The sequence below is a fragment of the Hetaerina americana genome, unplaced genomic scaffold (assembly GCF_022747635.1).
Source record: "Hetaerina americana unplaced genomic scaffold, ioHetAmer1.1.p SCAF_214, whole genome shotgun sequence".
Lineage (NCBI taxonomy): Eukaryota > Metazoa > Arthropoda > Insecta > Odonata > Calopterygidae > Hetaerina > Hetaerina americana.
The window spans coordinates 24,465-47,171 of record NW_027286780.1 but is presented as its reverse complement, the minus strand read 5'-3'; the positions used below and the strand labels follow the sequence as shown (position 1 = coordinate 47,171).

General features: G+C 31.7%; 1 protein-coding gene across 1 annotated transcript in view; it reads right to left on the bottom strand.

Moving 5' to 3' along the window:
- The window catches only part of LOC139688673 (glutamate receptor ionotropic, kainate 2-like), a gene marked incomplete at its 5' end in the record, with an annotated part of 49,651 nt that overhangs the window by 14,055 nt on the left and 12,889 nt on the right, over positions 1–22,707 (bottom strand). Inside the window, 4 exons of the mRNA XM_071586241.1 lie at positions 15,232–15,332; positions 17,216–17,380; positions 17,750–17,975; positions 19,368–19,565. Coding sequence (XP_071442342.1) covers positions 15,232–15,332; positions 17,216–17,380; positions 17,750–17,975; positions 19,368–19,565 — 690 coding nt within the window. The remainder of the gene's footprint in view (positions 1–15,231; positions 15,333–17,215; positions 17,381–17,749; positions 17,976–19,367; positions 19,566–22,707) is intronic.

The window sequence follows — 22,707 nt, the reverse complement described above, 5'->3', positions numbered from 1 at the left end:
CAAGATAAAGATTTGCAAGATATATAAACATGTATATGAATACATATATATAAGTATATAATATCAAAACTTTAGGAATAGTATTTATAAGCTGCCATAAACTTCTTTTTTTCTAAATTAAATCTATTGATATAATCAAATCTGAATCACTGCCATATACATTCATAGATATGTATGCATGATGGTGGTAAGTATATATGTATGCACATTATAATGAATATACATGTATACCTGTATATATTGTATGTGTGTCCTGCTTTGTCATGATCATTTGTTACACATGAGACCCATCCTTTTTTTAAAAATTAGTGATAGATTTTAGAGGTTTCGAGGCCCTTCTCTTAGAACTCTCATATAAAAGGCACAATGATGGTACACAAAAACTTTAAAAATTTCAGAATCTTGCGTTAAAGGATTTTCATATGTATTAGTTTCTATTATTTTGCTGCATTATCATATAATTTATGAAAATGAAAAAATGAAAAAGGAGGATGAAAACTAGAAATGTGTTTTGATTCCTTTTTAGACTACTGATATTGTGTCTAATGTGAATATGTTATGGATGATAAGGGTATCTAATAATGAACTGAAAAACCGTATTTTCCAATTGATAACACACACCTTATGTATAATGTGCATGCAGAACTTTGTAATTATCATGAATTTGTATAGATACCGCGCGCCCAGGGCTTCATGTAAAAATTATATGCAGTGTGTGTAAAAATACATCTATATCGGATGTGTTTGTCCAAAAATATGTCTATGTGCTTGGATTTTTTCAATTTTCTTTACATAACGTGCATTGTCATTTTTTTGATCATCTGAACTTTTTTGTCTAGGTAACGTGCTTGTTATCAATGGGAAAATTAGGTAATTTGTCTGTGAGCATGACTGCCTATGGCTTCATCTGAGAAATAGTGGCATGCCTAAGTACATCCTGTATTCAACAACCATGATTAATTCTGAGAGGATCTTCTAAGAAGACGAATTAGTTCAAATTTGTGCCACAGAGAGATAAACAAATTATTGTACATTATGACTTTCATTTCAGTATTTAATATAGTTTGGCACTGCCCTCAAGTGTATATATGACTGTATATGTATGTGTAACATATATATATATATATATATATATATATATATATATATATATATATATATATATATATATATATATATATATATATATATATATCAAACTTGGACAGCAACAAACAATGTAAGAACACATAAAAAGATCACTCACATGTTATTTCTTGATCATTTCGATGGAATTGAGCTCCGTCTTCATCAGAAGAAATAGAAGTCCATCCTATTTCTTCTGTTGAAGACAGAGCTGAATTCTGTTGAAATGATCAAGAAATAATGTGTGAGTGATCTTTTTATGTGTTCTTATATTACTTGTTGCTTTTCAAGTTGGTTATTAAACACTTCCGTGTTACTTTGATGAAATCATATATATATATATATATATATATATATATATATATATATATATATATATATATAACACTTTTTGAAAGTCTAACGGACGTGAATAATTATGTATAACACTTAGCATTAGTGGATACAGACAAAAACACAGAAACACACAAGTGTGTTTGTGTGTTTCTGTGTTTTTGTCTGTGTCCACTAGTGCTAAGTGTTATACATTTTATATATATATATATATATATATATATATATATATATATATATATATATATATATATATATACTCAAAATAGCATGAAGATAAATAATGATTGATTAAATGATGTTAAGTCTGAATTATGGTAACCAGAGACTTCAGTAACAGGATGTCAGTAAGGGCAATAGATCTCAGAATTGAGAAAATGGCTAAAAGTATGATTAAAACATTGTATCCATTTCAAGATCTCCTCGGCAGAAACAAATTTATCTTGAACATTGTATGAGTAAATATTTTCCAATGAAATATTAAAGGAAACAACCACATTACATAATCATCATTCCAGTCAATATCATTTCAATTAACCCAACACAAACTCTGCTATAAATGTAAATTAAACTTTGGCTTTGGAACAAAAGGACCAATGAAGCTATGGTATAAGTATACCATAATTTTCTAATGGCTATCATACTTTGTTTGGTAACATGAAGCTGTTTTATTCAACTAATGACTGAATATATGTATTGCAAAAAAGTTTGAATACACACTCAGTATTTCTTAATGTTTTTGGCAAAGCCATGAGGATAATAAAAGTTTTTAATGCTTGCAAGTGGATGTTGTCTGATGTATGTACTTTCCTTATCATATTGTAATTATATGCAGAAATAATGATTATTATTATTCAGTGAAATTATAATGGAAATACGAGCAATAGCCACTAGCAATGCTGCTTATAGCTCAAGGATGCTCATTCAACGGGAAATTTAAAGCTTGATAAAGCATGATTGCTATGACTCATACCTTGAGTTCAGTGATGATGGAAACAAGGGTGAATATATGAGCAGTCAGTTTGACATTAACTACTCACCCCAAATTTTCACCTTGAAATAGTCATACACACATGAATGAACACTTTAAAATAGAATGCCTGTCCTTTTAATCAAGCATATATTGGTTAACATTAGCCAGCATTTTGAGCAAGCTTGATGGGATTAAGGGGGACGAACATGTAAATTTTGATTAATCACAACTCAGTGAATTTCTGACTACCCAAACATTTTTTCATTGTGTCATTTCAAAATCATTATAATGCATCTAATGGTGGTCCAACAGATAACTGTCGTGGACTTTCAAAAAGGATACATTTGGTGCCACTTAATTTTTTTTGAAAATATAACCTAGAGACATATTCAAATACATATCAAATGTATTTTTGAAAAAATACTTTTTATTATGAGATAATAAATAAATGCCCGAGTATCTTAGGGTTACTATAAAATGTTTTTTAAGTAGTATAGATAGGTAGGCACCACTTCATGAAAAACACTCTGAATCATGAGATAGCTCAAGTATGTGAGAGCATTAAATCATTGGATTAGAATTTCGCAGCTAGTATATAGATCTTAGTTAATGGATTTTTAAATTTAGTTGTGAATTTATAAAAAACTTTAAAAAAATTACCTATGGTCCGATCCCATATATTTGACCAAGTTGTGTAGTAGATATATTATCTGTATACTGTGAAAGCTGGCCTAGGTAAAAATCTACTTGGGAAAGATCTAACTAGCCTCAAAACCATTATTTGGTCAGCTTGTTGGTAAAATATATACATATACATACCTATACAATTAATTAATACAGGGCCACTGAAAACTAATGCTGGCAAAGCTCTCTCATATATTGAACATAACAACCTGAGGGTTAACACTAAAAATATAACCCTTTAACATGAAGGCAATAGATTTTTGAGGTATTACAGACAGGTAGAAAGACAAAAAGATGAGAGAATAGCCCTTTCAAAGGAAAATACTTCTCAGTGGCAACTAGTCAATAATTTTATGTTTACATTTGTGGAGGTGGCCAATATCTATTCAATGAAAGCTTCTGTAATTTATTCATTATTATACACCATGGTCTATTTCATCCTGAGGCATTATCTAGTAAATTTTGAAGTTCTGGATGAAGTTTATTTGAAGTGTGGGCAGTGAAATAATGTGTTTATTGAGTGGTAATGGTAGAAGAATTGGGAGAAATGATAACACAATAGGTAAGGAGTGTGCATGAATGGGAAAGGGTGAGCAGGAGTGAGAAATCAAGTAACAAATATATTAAGCAGAAGGGAAGGGAAAATCCAGGTTTTGTGTGTGAAAACAAGGTGCTGTTATTTAAATCAGAAATGGGTGAAGGCTGGAGGGATATACCTGAAGGGGTCAGCTGGAAAATAAAGTATATAAAAATGAAATATGAGGATGTGGTGGATGGATAGTTCTGGAGGCATGGGCAAAAACCTATATCCTGGTCATAGAAGATTTGACAAGACTTTCGACTTGGTCATCAGGAGAGTAGAAACTAATCAGAATCGTCTCTTTTACCTTCAAAATCTGATTCACCCCATAATGCCCTTCTGGAAATTTTGATATGTTACTCTCTTTCCCATCTGTAATATTCTTCATACCTATATGTTTCACAATATCAATGTACAATGTGTTCATTGATGGGTTGAGAAGCTATATTCATTCAAAAATCACCGACTACTTTAGCCCACCATCAATTTCAAGAATCATTTGGAGACATCATTTGAAAAATATTTTAATTCATCAATCTTTTAAAAATATTTTGGAGTCAACTTTTACAACTAATTGTAAGAAGGATGTGTCATTTCAACTGTAATTTAATAATCATTATCAAATTTGTTTTTCCCTTTATTTTCTCACTACATCTGCCAAATGTAACATAAATAATTGCAAGTGTATACGGCTCTTTCATGAAAAGGTAATAATATTCCTATCCAGTAGAATATTTTTTCTTTTGAAAACAGGCAAACAATGAAGATATTCCACGCAATATTGCAAATGACAAGCAAATAACAGCTTATATTAACTCAAGATGTGTACAGAAACATTTTGAAATATTCTGTGGATATTGGCTTTGGGGTAGAATAAAATCATGTGCAATTTTAGTAGAATGACTGGAATTTATATTGTATTATTGATGAGTAAACATGGTCCCTGCCCGATCTCACCTGATATGAAATTTTCTCTACAAGTTTATTTCTGCGACAATAGGAAAAGACGCTGTTGAAAGTCATTGGGGAATTTGTATGATGGGGCAATAACTTTGACCTAGAATTAAGCATAGAAATTTAGAGGAAGGTAAAAAATATATATAACGAAAGGAAAGAAGGTTGATGACCTTAAGAGAATGATGGACTTGCACAGTGTGGACAAAAGGTTTATGAAAGACATTACTTCATCATTTCAGAGCTCTTTTCATGTGATTTTCCTATGCCTAAAACAGCTTCATTGATAAAATAATTTATTATCATTGCAATTTTTCAAACTAGTTTAATACTTATCAATGAGAGTGATTGAGACTTCCTTCATATTCCTCCCTCACGACATTCATGTGTTACCTGTTTCTCTCATCGCAAGAGAATCTGTGAGACTTACATGATTGATCCTTCAATGATTCTTGACTGTTCACTGGGACCCTTTTATCCATGTCATCATGAATAAGACTTTAATTTTAAAGGTTTTTAGATATATTTATTATTTGCATGTAAGCAGAATGAAAGGAGAGTTTATTATACTGTGAGGCAGTCAGGTTGCATCTTCTTAGGCGAGGTGAAGCAATGTAGGGGTGCTTCTTTTAAAATCAATCCAAAAACTAACTTAAATGGCAGACTACTGAATTTGTCAAGCATCAAAACTCTATTTAAGGTACTTAGATAGAGTTTTGATGCATTTAATGGGTTGAGGAATATAATAACAGTCTGTTTTGGTGAGCAGAGAAAAGTGATGTTTATTTGAAGATTCCAGCAGCATAAATTAATTAATCTCTGTTGTTCCTTTTGGTTTCATTGTGCTTATTGGCTTCGGTAAACAACAGTTTTGCTTGTGCTCCATTTAGAATCTCAAGGAAACAGATAAATATCTGTAGTTTTTGCTGCCTTTATATTTATTTATTTTTTAATTTATCATTAGCTTGATAGCTCTGACAACAGGACACAATAATACTATGTAAAATTTGAACTAACAAAATTAGGTGTGAAAGCATCATACTATATATCAAGTTAGGGTGAGTAGCTTTTTTACACTATCATACCATGAAATTGCTAATATGCTTAAAAAATAAATTTGATCATCATTTCATGGCAGTCTACCTATTAAAGAGAGGTACTGGATTGGCTACTTTCTTCTATATGTCACAAGAACTTCCTTTTGATTGCCGTACATTATTTCTTTATAACCTCTGGCTGTCTTCATTCTGTCTAGAAAGACCACTGCATTCCTTCCTCCACCCCATTTTCCCTCTATTCTCCCTTCTATCACAATCGTCAGTGATCCAATACCTTTCAGTATTTCCTTCATCCACCTGCTCTGCCTTGTTCAGATTTTCCATGGCAACTCTCTCTCTCTTTACCCACCATTATCCAAACTTTTGTCAATATCCTTCCTCTATATCCTCTATAATCCCCATTCTTCGCCATGAGCCTCATTCTCTTGCCTCAAAGAAAAGGTTTCAGATCCATGCAGGGCCACTCTCCACTTGTTTTCAGTAATATTTCCAGCACAAATTTACTTAGTGTACCTGTCATAAATCTTTTCTTGTAAATGATTCATAGAGCAATTAAATTCTTCTTTCCTCTCTTCAATCTATCTAGTGTGAATTACCCTACCAGAAGCAATAACCTTAGCTCTTGCCAGTTGGGTGAATTTGGTTGCTTGGTGTAGTGATAGGATGATTTTTTCCACCGAGATAACCCGGTTGCTCCAGTTCTCCACTGAAGCCTTTCCATCCTTGGTTTCCTGAGATCCTCCTGAATATGCTGCAAAGCCTGTTGAGATTAATCCTAGTCTCAATTGAATCCCATCCTAATACCTTTAACACATCCATTACACTCTTTGTTCTCCTATGCTGACCAAGCACATATCTCACAGCCTTACTTGATGAATTTTCTATTTTTTATTTGTCCCATTTTCATGGGTCCTACACAGTGGTGATCAATGTGTAACCCTCTTCTCTGTTTATGTTTTTGGGCATTTTCACTGTCTTGATTGATTGATAATGGAGATGAAGACTCTTGCAATTTTCCACTTATTAAGTTTCCGTATCTGTTATTATGAAATAGTTCCACCACATCACACCTGAATCTGTAGTTTATCTTGATTGCTTAGCATACAAATCTAAGGTAGTTTCACTCATTTTTGTCTATTATTCTTCCCTCTTCCGATTTGATGTCATGCCCTGGCTCACTTGCAGAGATGGATGAATGGCTTATTCTTCCTTTCTCTTTAGTTTTTTTCTCATTTTGACATTGATTAAATCTCAAGTCCCACTGGTGAAGGCACTCTGGCAAGAGTGATTTGATGAGCCAAGAGTAACAGACAAGGCTAAGCAATACTATCCACAGATAATAAAAGAAGTAACTGAGATAGTGAAACACCATTAAAACTTCACAGTAAAGATGGCTATCTGTTGCACAGTGCATTGATAATCATCCAACCAACTGAAATGCAGCCACAAGTCAGGCTTATGTAAATTAGGAAAATTTGCAGAAAAATACATTCAACTTGAAGACTATAGCTGAAATTCTGGCAAAATGTTGTAAACCCTGTCTTATTAAGAATAAATAAAGGAATAATGTGTAGCAGAGAAAAAGGAATTTCTCTAGATACTTAGAAGTATAAAGTCATTGGGCACCATCCAAAGGTTACCTTTAAAGTAGGTTGAATACTTTCAAAGAAATAATGTTGTTTATCCTGGTCAACTAGCACAGTGGAAATCCAAGGATAATGCAGGATCAAAAAAGAAAAGTTTCAATCCTCTGGAAAGCCAAGAGATATGTCAGGTATGTTTGTGAAAAGTTGGTTAACTATAGTGTAGTAAAAGAGGACAATTGAATTGTCACCTTTTGTTTGTTTCCAGATCTTAAATCTACATATGAAATATATTCCAAAATACCAAATAAAACATTCTCTGAGTCCTGCTAAGACATCTCACCTATATTCAAAGATGTAGATAGAGATGATATAGATGTAGAGCTTAGTAAAAATTATTGACCAAGACTTAAAAAGACGTGATAATATATTTTTATTTTTTCAAGCTGTTACTTCTTCTTTCACAAATTACTTGTTACTCAAAACTCATTTCCAATACCTACCTTTTGTACCAATAATAATAACCTCACACATTTCACAATATGTACTCATGAGGATTTCTTGAATGAAGAATATCCAAAATCCATGCTCTCTCTGAGTATTGCATCACAAAAATCAGTAATGGGTGCGCCTAGTGCTTTCTTTTGGTAGAAAGATTATCTAACTATGTATTGACTGAATAGTTAATTATGTTTACTTGTGCAGTTTCTCAGTTCTATGTCACTAGATAAATATTTATGCAATTATTTCTCAAAGGTCAGGATCAAAGAGACTATATGTATGGAAGTATTTACTATCACTAACTTCACATTATTCATCTACTTAATTCCTTATTCCCTTGAAACATGTATGTAAAATATGTTAACGTACCATAATTTTGCATTATCTTAAATTGGAAGGTTTTTTTCTGATATTCTATCCTCTGATCATTCACATACTAACTAAATATGTGAAGGAGATAAACTGGTTAATCTATTTAATATTTTCTAGTAAACCTATTAAAAACTTCACAGATAGTTTTGCATGCTGCAATGGAATAATATCTGATCACCAATAAGTAATGGCATACTGCTGTCTGTTGCTAGTGTGCAAGTTGAAAAATATGTGTGATGTCTGTATTTAGGTGCTAAAATATTCTATAATATAATAATGTAGTGGATGCAAGGCTCAAGCAAAAATGTTCAAGAAGCATCAGTTTCCAGAAGGCATTATTGCAGATCAATAATTCTGTGGCAACTGGTGCTCAAAATGGTTACTTTGTACACTTTAGGCTTCAATGAAAACACAGTTTGGAACTATGAAATTAAAAATTAATTTCTTTAATTTTTCTATCAGATGATAAAATACAATTTTGTCCCATGAAGTACACATGTACCGATAAAAGTTATTATGGTTGTTGTGCCAATGGAATATGATTATGAATGAAATGATAACACTCAAAAGTGAAACTGACTAATTGTTTGGTTCAGCATGAAAGGTAAGCGACAAATTTATAATTCACAAGTAGTAAATAGGATGCTAAACATTGATGTGTACTGAGTAATCCAAGAATCCCACTACAGTAGTATCTAGAGTTCTTAACAGGTCTTAATGTTACATGTACATTGAAAGATTTACATGTGGATGGTGATTGCTACTTTTCATCCTTTACACTTTAATGTCCTCATTACACTTTAATGTCCTAAGTTCAGATTAGGGTTCCTTTATATGCACTACATTCTTCAAATGACTTCCAGATGTTTATGAGCCCTTGGGGAGAGTATGGGAAAACATGAAATATTTTTGAAAAATTGGCCGCGAGGTGAGTTAAGGGGACAGAGAGTCAGGTCACAATACGAGGTTCATTAACTCAGTAAAGGTGAGGATATCTTGCTGGTTAGAAAAGGACCGCTGAGTAGTATTGCATTAGGGTGACTGCTGATGAACTAATTTTGAAGAAATGGTAAAAATCATTGGCCATGGAATAAATGTCGGAGTCCACACATGCCACTACTTTTGTCACAACCACTCCTATTATGGAACTGACACCAGTTCAACCATAGATTTGATTTAATAATGTAGTTTTTAATTGGATTTAATTCAATGACTGAAACTGCTGCATTCTATAATGTATGCCATTATGTTCAATAATTTTAAGTTTCATGCTATACAGGAAAATAATGTTTAGAGAAAAAAGAGATAACATTCTTAATTAAATTAATTGCATCAGGTATGAATTTGTAGAATAGAGCCATCATAACTCATAACATAATACACTTGGCGATGATTCCTCACTGTATGGGGCACAGTGTAAGATAATTAGTAAGTGAGCATGCCAATAAAATTTCCAAAGGGTACTCAACATTACTTGAGTAATTTTCTGTCTAACATTAACAACAGCCTATTGTAGACCATTATAAAACAGATGAGACCCAAATTTTACAACAGTTAAATGGATGTAACCTGTAAATGAATAATTTATGATTGAATATTGTACTACAAACATCTATTCTCATAGATGTTAGGCTGGATAACAAGAATGCAGCTTATGACGGACGGGATGTCACTTTGATTAAGTTATATACGACTCTCATATGAATTTTCCAAAATATTTCCAAATTCATTGAACAGTTGAAGCCTTAATGGGTGAAACTAGTGGTGCCATGAATTATGTTTTTTTGTAGAAGCATCACCAAGAGTATTAGATATACACTATGACGAAAAGTGCAACCTTATTTCTCTCAGTTCTCTTGTTTGATGTGAAATATTCCCAGTATCTAACATCTCTGTGTACATCTTCCATTATGTCTCTTTCACTACTCTGATGAGGGATTCTGTTTGTGAAATGTTATAATGCTGGATTTGCCTACCCTTGTAATCACGGATTGCAAATGACAATTGCAAATTTATGGCTGATAAGTACCCAATGGCATATTCTTCAAGCCAAAGAGGTGTTTTAAAAGACAGAGCTGATGAACTAAAATAAATAAAAAATATTATGTACTGAACACACTCCCAATTCAAGATGAAATGATAGCAAACAAAAGGTCATTTGTCATCATAAACACCATGCTCTCTTGAAAGTAAATTAATTTTGATGACATTCTATCATAAGCTACCCACAGATCTTCACAAAGCACTTGAACAATTTGACACCAGCATCACACACATCACAAATCATAACATGAATCGGTGGAAACTAAATGTGGAGCATTAACTTTTGGAAATATCCAAAATTATGAAATAAAATACAGTGCTTGACAACATTCATAGACATGACAAAGAAAACCCTATAGTCATATTCAAGGAACACTTTAATGAAGCCAAATTTTAGCAAGTGGTGTTGCCTAAATACATGTTTTGAACTGGTCAACCTGTCCTCTTCTTACCAGATTTAACCATTGAAATTGAATGTAACGTTCTAAAGTTGTGCCAGTAACAATCTACAAATGCACACAATCACAAAATCTTAGTGGTGCTACTTTCATCTGTTTAATGTCACTTTTAATTTGGGTCTGACTTATAAGTTGAGCTGCATAAAAACCATGAAACAAACACATGGACAAATGGGCACTTCGTGTCTTGTTTCTCCACCTACTCCCATTATCTTTCTATTCTCCACTCCCTCCAGCTATTTTCCCCTCTCCATATGAGGACATTTACTTGAAAATATATGGTCTTTGTCTGACCCCTTTCCATATCAAATTCTGTTAAAAATCTCTCTCCCCATTGGCAATTGCAGGTTAACTGAAATATCAAAATTGGAGTTTCGCCTTCCTTTGTGCCTAATTCACTCAGGAGTGGACAACTTTTGGTTGCATATGTAACATACATCTTACTGCCCTAAATATATTTCCCCAATGGATGCAATGGAACACCACTGTGATGCAACTTCCCTTTACTTCACAAAAGAACATTACCAACAAGAAAATATTAATTTTAAAAATATTTCCTTTTTTCAAGAATAGCAGAATATTATCACCAGGAAGTAAGTGTACTTCATTGCGTGTTTTAACTGTAAAACTTCCTTTTCTCTTACCTTGCCCTTAACTTCTTCAATCTTTATGGAGAACATTTAAAAACATCTCTGTGAGATTCTTTAACAATCAAATATATCTTTAACAAAAGTTTGTGCAGATGCCAAGTAGATATGTACATTTTTCTGATTGAATGTTTTCCTGGTTTTTATTGAAATGAAACAGTTTGGTAGGGTCAAAATCCCTGTCACTGGAGGAGAAATTATGGATCAAAATTTAACTGATGCCCGAATTGGATTAATTGTATCACATTAATGTTTCATTTTAATAAGGATTACATAATCATTCAATAATTACGGTGGATATTTTTAGTCTCATAATGGGGACACATTTAACTGTATATGAAATTCCAAATAAACTGTGGAAGATGCCGCAAAAATGACTTTTAATGGAGTCATCCACTAATATGCATTTCAATGGCTAACAGAGTCATCTGCTATGGGTTTACATTTCATATACATTTCAATGCAACAATTTCAGAGAGTAAAAATCATTCACCTTGACCGTGATATTCATATCCATATCACGGTCAAGGTGAATGATTTTTACACTCTGAAATTGTTGCATTGAAATGTATATGAAATGTTGACCCATTAACTTTTTAACTGCTGGTGTTACTTTAAATCATACATTCCTAATTTTTTGGTCAAATTTGTTTTCAATAAACTCTCAATCAATCATTAGTAAACAAAATTTTATGAGGTGTTCAAAAATTAAGAGAAGTAGAATTTTTAAACAATTCAATAATATTTAAAATAAGCATAAAACTCTTGAGTCTAGAAACATGAGGCTCGAAAGGTTGCAGAAAATAAGTCATGCTTATCAATAAAATAATAAATAGGTACGTACAAGCATACATAATTGTGTTTTAATGGGAAACAAAATCTCTCATGAATCATGACTGGCTAGATTAAAAATGATTCAGTTGACTTCTGACAGATTAGTCTATCCTTTATAAATTTATGGATGAAAAGTTTTGATGCAGAATAAAAGTAGAAATTATATTAGTGTCCTTGGTTTTAATCATTTTTACTTAGACAATACCAGTTTATCACAGACATGAAAATTATAAAGATTTTTCAGTCACAAAAGCATTGGCAATATTTATTTACATGTTTCATATGTGATCAATACCAACTTTCATCAATGCTTGAATGAAATATGTATGATTGATTACATAAACTTTAAAAAAATCTTGGATTTTGCTATGGGTTTTGATTGGCATTTGTAAATTTGTACATAGTGAATAGTAAGAATCTATGAAAGCAACTTAATGAAAATTTAACTTTCTTATAAATTGTGCACATGAAATGAGTGTAGAATATTTATCAATTTTTTGTATACAGTAGACCCATATAATTACATTTAACATCCTATTTGAATAGCTCAGTAGCAAGAAAATACAAGAAAAAGCATACAGAAACAAATCAATATACTAAATTAAGTGATGACGTGTTACATTCAATTGAATTAATGATGTGCTTTATAATTAGGAATTAATATACATTATATAAATGTCTCAATCACATAGATGCCTCTTTGATAATAATATGCTCAAATATGTTGTAGAAACATAGCAATCTATTTAATATTAATGTCATTCAACTTTTCTTTCACAAAAACATTTATTCACCAACATTCTTCTTAATAATTCTTTGGACAAGGTACATATTAAATCTAAATTACTATTTCTATTAAAAATAACACAAATAAAGGTGATGTTCACTTTTAAATGGGCCTACTGTATAAGTTTCACTAAATCTGATTCTTTTCTTATCAGTATATTCCAGCCTAAACACCTTGTTTTAGAGCATGTTTATGTAATGAATAATCCATTCAAGTAGATGCTTAATATTGATCAGCATGCCTGCACACTGAAGTCAATATAAAAACAAGTCCATTGCCTAATATGTATACCATTGACTGAGAGAAGAGATCATGATCTCTTTCATGAGACTCTGTTCAATGAAACTACCTAATGTACTAAATGTTTTGTGATAAATTCCATCTAAATGTTTTTTTATAAAATAATTTTAATAACAGACCCTTATTTTGGTCTCCTTTCATTTATTTTCAAACAATGTGTCAACATGGTCTTATCAAACATCATAGGAATCAAATGAACAGGTCACTCACACGAAAAAAATAAAACTTACTGAAATCTTATCATTAATTGTTTTTGAAACTGTAATACAAAACATCATATATTTTTAAAATAAGGAATATCCACAAATATACAGTAGATCAGTGGAGTTTATAGATGGATTCACATAATTAAAATTAGCTTTGTGCAATAATTTGTCAATGAAAATTTTTATTAAAAATATGTTATAAAACTGATGTAATTAATAAAATGCATGGTTAATAAGGGTAAAGTTTTTGTAAAAATATCGTATCACAATTTCATTTCTGGTTGCACTAGACTAAGTTTCAATGTCAATTAAATGTAAATAATAATTCAATGAAGTGTTATCTAGTGCAAATTCATTGAAATTACTTCCTAGTACTCATTTATAAATTGGGTTTTCTTATATCAATGTATAAAATTTTTTGTGTATAAAAACAGCAAACATTTCTTCTTCATAAACTGAATCTTCAAATTCTCAGTAAGTATAAAAGCGAGAATTTGGGAGGAACTGAAATATTTTCACTCAAGAAATTATGCCGAACATTCAATTAATTTTGTATTTCTCCACTTTCCAATTGTTTTGCCCAAAATGAATATTTTATCTCGAGAGATACACCAGGAAATGAGTCATTACAGCCATGAAATGGGTAAAAACTATTTATGGGCATTTATTTTTTTTGTTTTTTTCCATTAGAGATGATTTTCATTCATGAAAAATCATAGAACTTTTACATTTTAATCTAAGTGAAGTACCTTGTCGGCGAAATGTCAGCCATTTTTTGGCAGTGATCTCTACTTTCTCAAAACTCTTTGTGTTCGTGATTTCTTAAGAAATAAACCTAACTGAGCATCAATATAACTTGTGCACGTCAACTTTCTCAAAACTATCATCATCATTATTCATCCATTAGAACAAATGATAACCCTCTCCTCATGTTGCTATGCTGCCCTTTTGTCAGCAACTACCGATAAACGACTGCAAAATGTCAGTGTTATATATCCAAACAATCTCACATCCACATGGGGGGGAGGGTGAGATGATAATAGTGAGGAGAAGAATAATGGCCGTGTGGTGAGGTGCATAAGAGCACATAAGACTGCACACATTTTGTCTAGTAGAAGTATTCGTCGTTTGCAGAGGATCCAGGCACAGAAGGGCGGGGGCGTTGGAGTTTGGTTTGGGCCGACTGCCAAGAGAGAGAAAGAGAATGGAGGGGAGGAGAGAGAGATAGAGATTGTGTTGGTGATGGAGGAGGGGGTTTGGAGTGTGGGGGAGGGATGGTGGGTAAGGAGGAAGGGCAAAGGGCAGTGGGTAGGGAAGGGGAGAAAGAGAAACTGTAGTGGCCAAAGATGCACTTAGGAAGGACGGCACATGCTCTTTAACTTTTCATTCTCATACTCATTACGGGATTGTGTGATGGTTTCATGATGGAGGAAGGTAAATTCTGAATCATTTATATATATCTGGTGTTTTTAAAAGTTGAGGAATTTTTTTTCAAGAGGGAATACATGCTTCAAGTTTGGCCAGCTAATGATAATAACTAGTTTAAAAAATTTCTCTAGTCCTAATTAAAAAAAACATATTTATGCTTTCTATGAGTAGGTAACTGTTGTCAAGGAATTTCTTAATAAAAAAATCATGCATATGTAGCTGCAAAAACTCATATGAGCCTTGAATTTTTCCTTTGTAATCATGAGCACAAGTTATAATGAAAGGCATGGTCATTAATGCTATCAGAAAACATGCAGATTTTACTGTCAAAAACTGATTAAAAAATAAAATTTGGCATTACTCACTCTATCAGTCTGAGCATTCTTTCTTGAATTCCAGCAAAATTCAAGAATGGCGACCACAATTGCCAAGGCCAGCCCACACAGAAGAACAACAAAAACTCCACCTGGCATACAAAGTAAATACAAATAAAAAATAATGTTTTTGTAAAGTCTACAAAAGTCCACTTCATTGAATATTTGACAAAGTTTAATATAGAATTTATTATATACTATTTTCAGTAGATAACCTTAAAAATTTGCTTCATCACATGACAAGGAGGAATCTCTTCCTTGTCATGTGATGAAGCATGCTTGGAAAATGTTTTAGTAAAATCTAAAAATCATTAATCAATAAAGGTAAATCTTAAAGCATAATGTGAGAAATTTATTGCTTCTTCTGCCTGACAAGAGTCCAGGCAGATTAGATCAATTATGATCTAATGCAAAATCTAGATTGACCAATCTAGTCAACAGGACCTATGACTCTGGCATTTTGTCTGAACAACTACTAAAGAAAATTGTAGCTCCATTATCAAAGAAGTCCAATGCAAGAGATATAAATAGGCCAATTATTTGCATCTGCTATTTTTAAAAATCTATGGCAAAAATCTTGAAATGCAATTAGGAATCTAAGGATGACAAGTGAAAAAATGCATGTTTTGAATCAGGACCTGCACATATTATGTTTTGTTGATGAGAAGAAAACATTTCACAGGATCAAGAGGAGTGTGTTGTCCAGAGTTTAAAAATATATCAGAAAGAACTGAATGGATAAAATGATAGAAAGGACTGAATTATAAATGGACAGTATACAAAACAGAAAGTGGTGATAAGGCTTGGAGATGATGAGACATTAGATATTTACTCGTAGGGGACAAACAAGGGCCACCAACTCTTCAATATTTATATTGAAGAGCTTACTAATAAGACCTTAGGAAAAGCAAGAGCTGTTAATAGCCATGATATGTGCAGATACTAAAACATCACCGCTGGAATCAGAAGAGGAGCTGCTAGAATGTGTGAGGTAGAGTATTTTAAGAGAGGAGAAATAATTCAGAATGAGCATAAATGTAAGAAATACCGAAGAGTTGAGAGTAAGTAGGAATAAAGCAATCATTGATACATTTACTGAAGGAAAAACAATTGAGCATATGAAATCGTTTCAGAATTTGGTAAATTTAGTCACTTTGGAATGGAAGCTGACTGAGGAAATACAAAAGAAGATATCTATGGGTAAGGAAGCTTTTGATAAGGTGATAAGACTTTTGACAGCAAGAAGAATTCCAATAAAACAGAAAAAAAGAGATTGTACATTGTGTATTATAAATGTGAAACATGGATGCTTAAAAAAATGATAAAAAGTATTTGAAAAGTTTCAAAACATGGTTGCGGGTAAAAATGCATAATGTAAAGTGAGATAGACTGAGAATTGAAGAGGCCATGGTGGGAATGGGAGAGGAAAGGAAACTGCTTAGATAAATCAAAAAGAGAAAGGCATCAATCATTGGTGTCAATCATTGGTATTGATAGGAATATACATGTTACTATACTTGTATGCATTGTGCTGACATTTCTTGCTAAGAAGAGTCATGGAGGAAAAATTGAAGAAGAGAGGAAGGAAAAGAATGAAAAATGGAATGCTTGATGGGATAAAGAAAAGGGAAAAGTTACAAGCAAATGGAAAAAGATGCCTAGGACAGAATGCAATTGAGTATATCCAAATATAAATAGTTGGATATCAGTTACCCTTTGAACAATGTTCCTTGAACTTGACCAATTTGTATGCAAAGTATATTTCAAGCAAATACACTTAATAAAGTAATGAAAAATAGTAAAAATCCTTAAGAGTGCTTCTAGTCACCCCAGATCAAATCCAATCAGCTCAGATTATTTTTCCTCCTCACAAATCTTATTTTAAGTGGCATCATTTTTAATTGACTTTGTAGAAACATTAAGTATTTTAAAAAATACTAAGACTAATTTGAATTTGAGAAAAAAACTTAAATACCAATATTTTCTACTCCTAGTGCATTGGCTTTTGATTCCTTGTTCTTGTCATCTCTATTACAAACGTCGCCAGTATTCTTCCACCATTTGTCATACAAAATTTGAATAATACCCTTTTCTTGGAGTTCTAAAATGGCCAGTGATATCTTGTCCCTCCATGGTGAACCTTTATTTTGAAGATAAAATACACATTTTCAAATTTTGAGCCGTAAGAAATATATTGAAACTCAAATGATATATTTTTGTTTTTCTTAGAGACTGAAATAGACTGTGTGATGAATGAATTCAATTATTACTAACATTGATAAATTTTGATAGTTTTTCATGCCTAATTGGAGAAAAATAATGATCAGACTGGGGATTTATGGCAATTAGCATGATATCACTACATTTAATTTATTAAAATCCAATTTAATGGTGATATCAATTTTATTCAAAATGACTGAACTTCATATATCTTAGTTCAAAACATGTTCAGTGAATGTGATAGTATTACAGCTGAAATCATGCCCATCAAAGTTGCTTATTGAAATACCTTTTGGAGTTGCAATGCCATATCCTTTGGAATCCAGAAGGCCACCAATTTGTGTTAAATTGCAATCCCTTTGAACTGCGTAGTCAAGCATTGTGGACTCCATTAAGAAAGCATAATCTCCTTCTAAGACTCTTTTTACTCCTTCCTCATATGTAGATACAAACACAGCAGGTCTTTTACTTTCCATGAATCTCCACATTTTTTGGTATATCCCAATCTTTGAATCCTAAATAAATTATAATGAAATATTAGCAAATTATTTTATGCTTCCTTAGGTATTGCATCATATGTGCCTAACATTTTTAAAATGAGTATCTTTGAATTAGGTATCAGTTTTTAAATTTCCATGCTCTCATCAATTTAGGATACTTGACCTTTGAATTCTTTCATCATGCATTTAATATTACTAGAATGGCAATGGAATTTTTGTCGATGAAGCTATGTGAAGTGTTATACTAATGGTAAAACGCCTGTTATTTCTCCTCTTGCTAGGATAGTTAATGCTTGAAATAATTATTCTAAATTAAAATCTCAAAATAAACGAAAATTTGATGGTAATAGTTTTATTTTATAATGTTTATAATAACATGCAGATATTATAATGAATATTTTACAGAATGGAAATAACATTAATGTTGTTAGTTAAGTTTATGTTCCCCCTAAGTATCAGGTGTCTGTATGAATTTCATAGTGAGAAAAGTTACCTAGTTTGATTAAATAGCATGAATAAACAGCTTTTCCTTCAAACAATGGCTTGCTTACTTTAACTCTTGCAATTCCATACAATCACTCCCTAAAATTTTTAACAATGACTATTTAGCATCAATTAGGTATTTTTAATAGGTTATTCTAATAGGTTAAACTATGAGATAGGATTTGCACGTTTTGTGGATTGCATAGCACTTGTTTTGCCCCAATCCTGTCACTGGATATGCCACCATTTAATCAAATGTTTTTATCCATATTCAGTCTATGACCTATGGCCTTCAGGTGAAATGCTGTTTATGATACTCACTAACCAACTTAGTCAATCCACCCTTGAAGTGCAATTCTATTCTAATACATAAAAATTTAGGGTTAATCAGAGTTGATCATTGATTATGGATGATGTCATTTCTCAAATTTAAATCTTCATTGCCATGAATAAAAATTAAGAATTTGTTAGTTTGTACAGTTAAAACAAAATGTATCACCAAATAAGAATGAAAATGGAAACAAACTGTAAAAGACCACACAGATAGATAGACTTTTAATAATTGGATGGCAGTGGATACAACAGCATCAAAAAACTCAAATAAGATACTATTTAGTGCAAAATTTGCCATATCTTATAAACTTAATACAATCAGGATGTATTTGCCTGTTTTGTAGATTTCAAAAAGGCACTTGATAGAGTGGATTGGGAAAAAAATAATGAATATATTGCAGAAAATGGTAGCAGATTGCAGGGTTGAACTTATAAATACTCTTTAATTATCATTTGACCTTGTGGCAAGAATTCATGGTGCACTATGTACTAATCAAAATTATGAAATTCCTATTAGTTTTTTAACACACTTCATATTATAAATGACATTAATAATTCCAGAAATTGCCTACGGGTCACCATGTAACTTACCCTAAAAAATGTCATGGTTGAACCTCCTTCCAAAGTGCCATATGGAATTTCTGTTTGTTCAGCCAAATCAGCTGCATTCTCGATGGGTGTTATCATTCTTTCTACTGTGAGGAAAGCAGCCAGATTGGCTGTGTACGATGAAATTATAATAAGTGTGAAGAACCACCAGATGCCGCCAACTATTCTTGTTGATGTAGCCTGTTTTTACGGTAAAACATACTTAATTAAAATCCAATGTACGTAGTGAATGTAATTGGAACAAGTGATGGTAAGAGTTTCGGGATAACACACCTACAAAACCCTCCCCAAAATTTCACTTCATGTGTTGTTTCATTGAAGTAAGTTTTACAAATTGACTTTTTGAACTTTCAAAAATGATCTAATAAAATACTCAGATATCTGGATTTTCAATCAATCACTTCAATCATATTACATTTTTCATTCTTATTAACTTCATAAAAAGAATACCAATTGACATTATTTTCAAGTTAAAGCAAATGATAAAAATTATAAAATATTAAATGACCTGTAATGAAATTTCAAAAGGATTAATCTCAAGCATGCTACACCTGAAGAATTATGGAAAACATCAGTTCCTTAAAATTTATATAATAATTTTAATATTTATATAATTTTCAAGAACACATTTACCATATAATAGTGACATATGGAAATCTGACGATTGATTGGAGAAAAAATATTATTAAAATATGAAACCAATATCAGAGTATACTATATTCTGTTATAATGATGTGATTGAATTCATTTTCATATCAACATAGTGAGTATTCTTTATTTTATATTGCCTTATCAACACTTAATTGAAGGAGTAAAAACTATAAATTATGGGATGAAATAAATTCTACTTGATGAATTTCATAATATTAAATTTGATAGATTATGAAAATATAAACATTTAAACACTATTTAATTAAATGATCATTTGCACTTTTTTGTCTATATTGACTTGTATTTAACTCTTCCAAAATTAATTACCAATTAAAAAGAGGATTTGGGAAAGAGGATAAGGATGGTATATTTACCTAGCACTTACTTGGAATAGGAAAGTCATAGAATGATCAACATACAGAAGCTAAATGATTTTACAATGAAACAAAACAACATTGCATGAGGGGATGGATGAAAGTTAGGTTCCATTTTTGAGAAAGATTCAAAAATGGTAGTGGGCCATCAGAATGAATAGTAAGATGGGGAGGAGGAGTGATAAAGGCAACTGGAGGACAGGCATTGGAATAGCAGCAGACTCTCTGGGTCACATGATATTCAAAGAGACAATGCAGTGCTCAAGGGGAATTCATTATGAGCTGAAATGAATCCTTTTATCTAACCTTAACTGATCACCACTCTATCACTGATTTGGTGCAAGGTGGTAACTGTTAAAGCCCAACTTAAATTCCTGAGGTGAGACTCTGAATTAATTTATTAAACTGGTGGCTGAGTTGAGTTGCACATTCTCCATTTTTTAATAATATTTCAAACAAATCAAATGCTTTCAGAAACTGCATTATATTTGTGATTTTAGTTCATTTTACTACAGAAAGATTCAGTTCCATTACTAATTAAATGTAATCAATGCAGTCATTACGAGGGAGTAAGAGAAAGTATGACTTTAACTCATCTTAGAACTGAACAAAGCTGAAAATTATCATTGCCATTGTCTCTAATTTGTGAAAATTTTAAATCAACATTGAAGATGACTTCATCATATTATTATTTATTTCATCAGATTGTTGCAATCGGTAATGAGGCAAAGCTAGAGTTAAACTTCAAGAAACACATTGATTAGAATTGGAATAAGATGGGAAATGCTGATTATAAAACAATGTTAATTAATACAAAGATATATCATGAAAAACTAAGCCTCTTAATAAAAATCATGAGCTGGAGACAAATGAATGCTATGGAGGAGGAATTTCAACCAACATTGTATCCATTTTCACACTTTAGAATGGCTGGAATAAATTTCTTAGTGAAACTCTAATGAATAGTCTCAATGAAATGTTTTTGCTATGGTTCAACAGTACGTATTCAAGCATCATAGGGTCACTCTCTATGGTTATATATTTCCAATATTTTAGAATCAATACTAAATTTGTCGTTTACCAATAGATAATTATTTTAAGGACGTAACTACAATTTTTGCTACACTTAATGACTCAGTAATTGTATCCAGTGATACAGGTAGGTCAACCTGAGAAATGAGCATGGAGACTTTTTGAATATACTTTCCATTCATTATATTTTCATAATGGGCCGTAGATAATAATACGAATATGTTCCAGATTAATTAATGAAGAATCAAAGTAAGCAGCAGACTAAAAATGGAATTTAACTTTGAAATATTTTTTTCAAAAACAGTCATGTTCAGCTCAGGAATCATTAAATGCTTTGATTCCTATTTAACGGCATCGCCCACCATTATATTGACGAGGAATTGATTTCTATTCATGAATTTTTCTATTTAAAAGCCTAAAAATGCTTATTTTCAAAATATATGTTGGAAGTTAGGTTGGTGTAGGTGACAGAGAGTGGAAAAGTCATTAATTACTGGGATTTTAAATAACAGGTCTAAAGTATTGTATTGGTGAAATATAGTATATGTACAAAATTAGATCATACTAACAAGAAATGGGAAAGATAGAGAAGTTTTATTTCAACAAGCTACATGGATTACTTGGGAGGGTAATTTTTAGCATCATACCCTGCAAAGCATTTGAGAAGCCATCAGGAATTAAATATAAAGCTGAGAAATGATACATGACTACAATGCACAGCAAATACTATTTCAGTCTTTGAAAAATGTTCATTGTGTACAATCCAAATTAAAAGACAATAGATATTTAGTGACCCCTAAGAGTTATCATAAGAGGTGAATTATTTACAGGAAAGTGCATATGTTTCCAAATAATTTAGTAAAAGCCATGTATCCAAAATTTTATCGGATTGCAAGAAGCACTACAAGGAGTAGTTAAAAAGAACCCAAGGCATAAAACTAAATTGTCAAAAATATTGATAAAATTAAATAAAATGTAAATGAGATTGCATAAATCCAGTTATTAATAACACTGTGGATCGTTAAATATTCCAAAAATTTCATTGTTGTATAGGAATTGTATTCACTTTCAAATTTTATGGACATTTTATTGGTGCACAAATACTGTAATAAAATATTTTACCATGAGTAATAACTTGAAATATGCTACAAAACACAATACAACGAAACTTGAAAGTGATTGAGTTGAGAAAAATATCAAATGGTATGATATTTGTAGTTTGAAATTTAGCAATTAGGAATCATTAATGCTATAGTTAAAAAGAG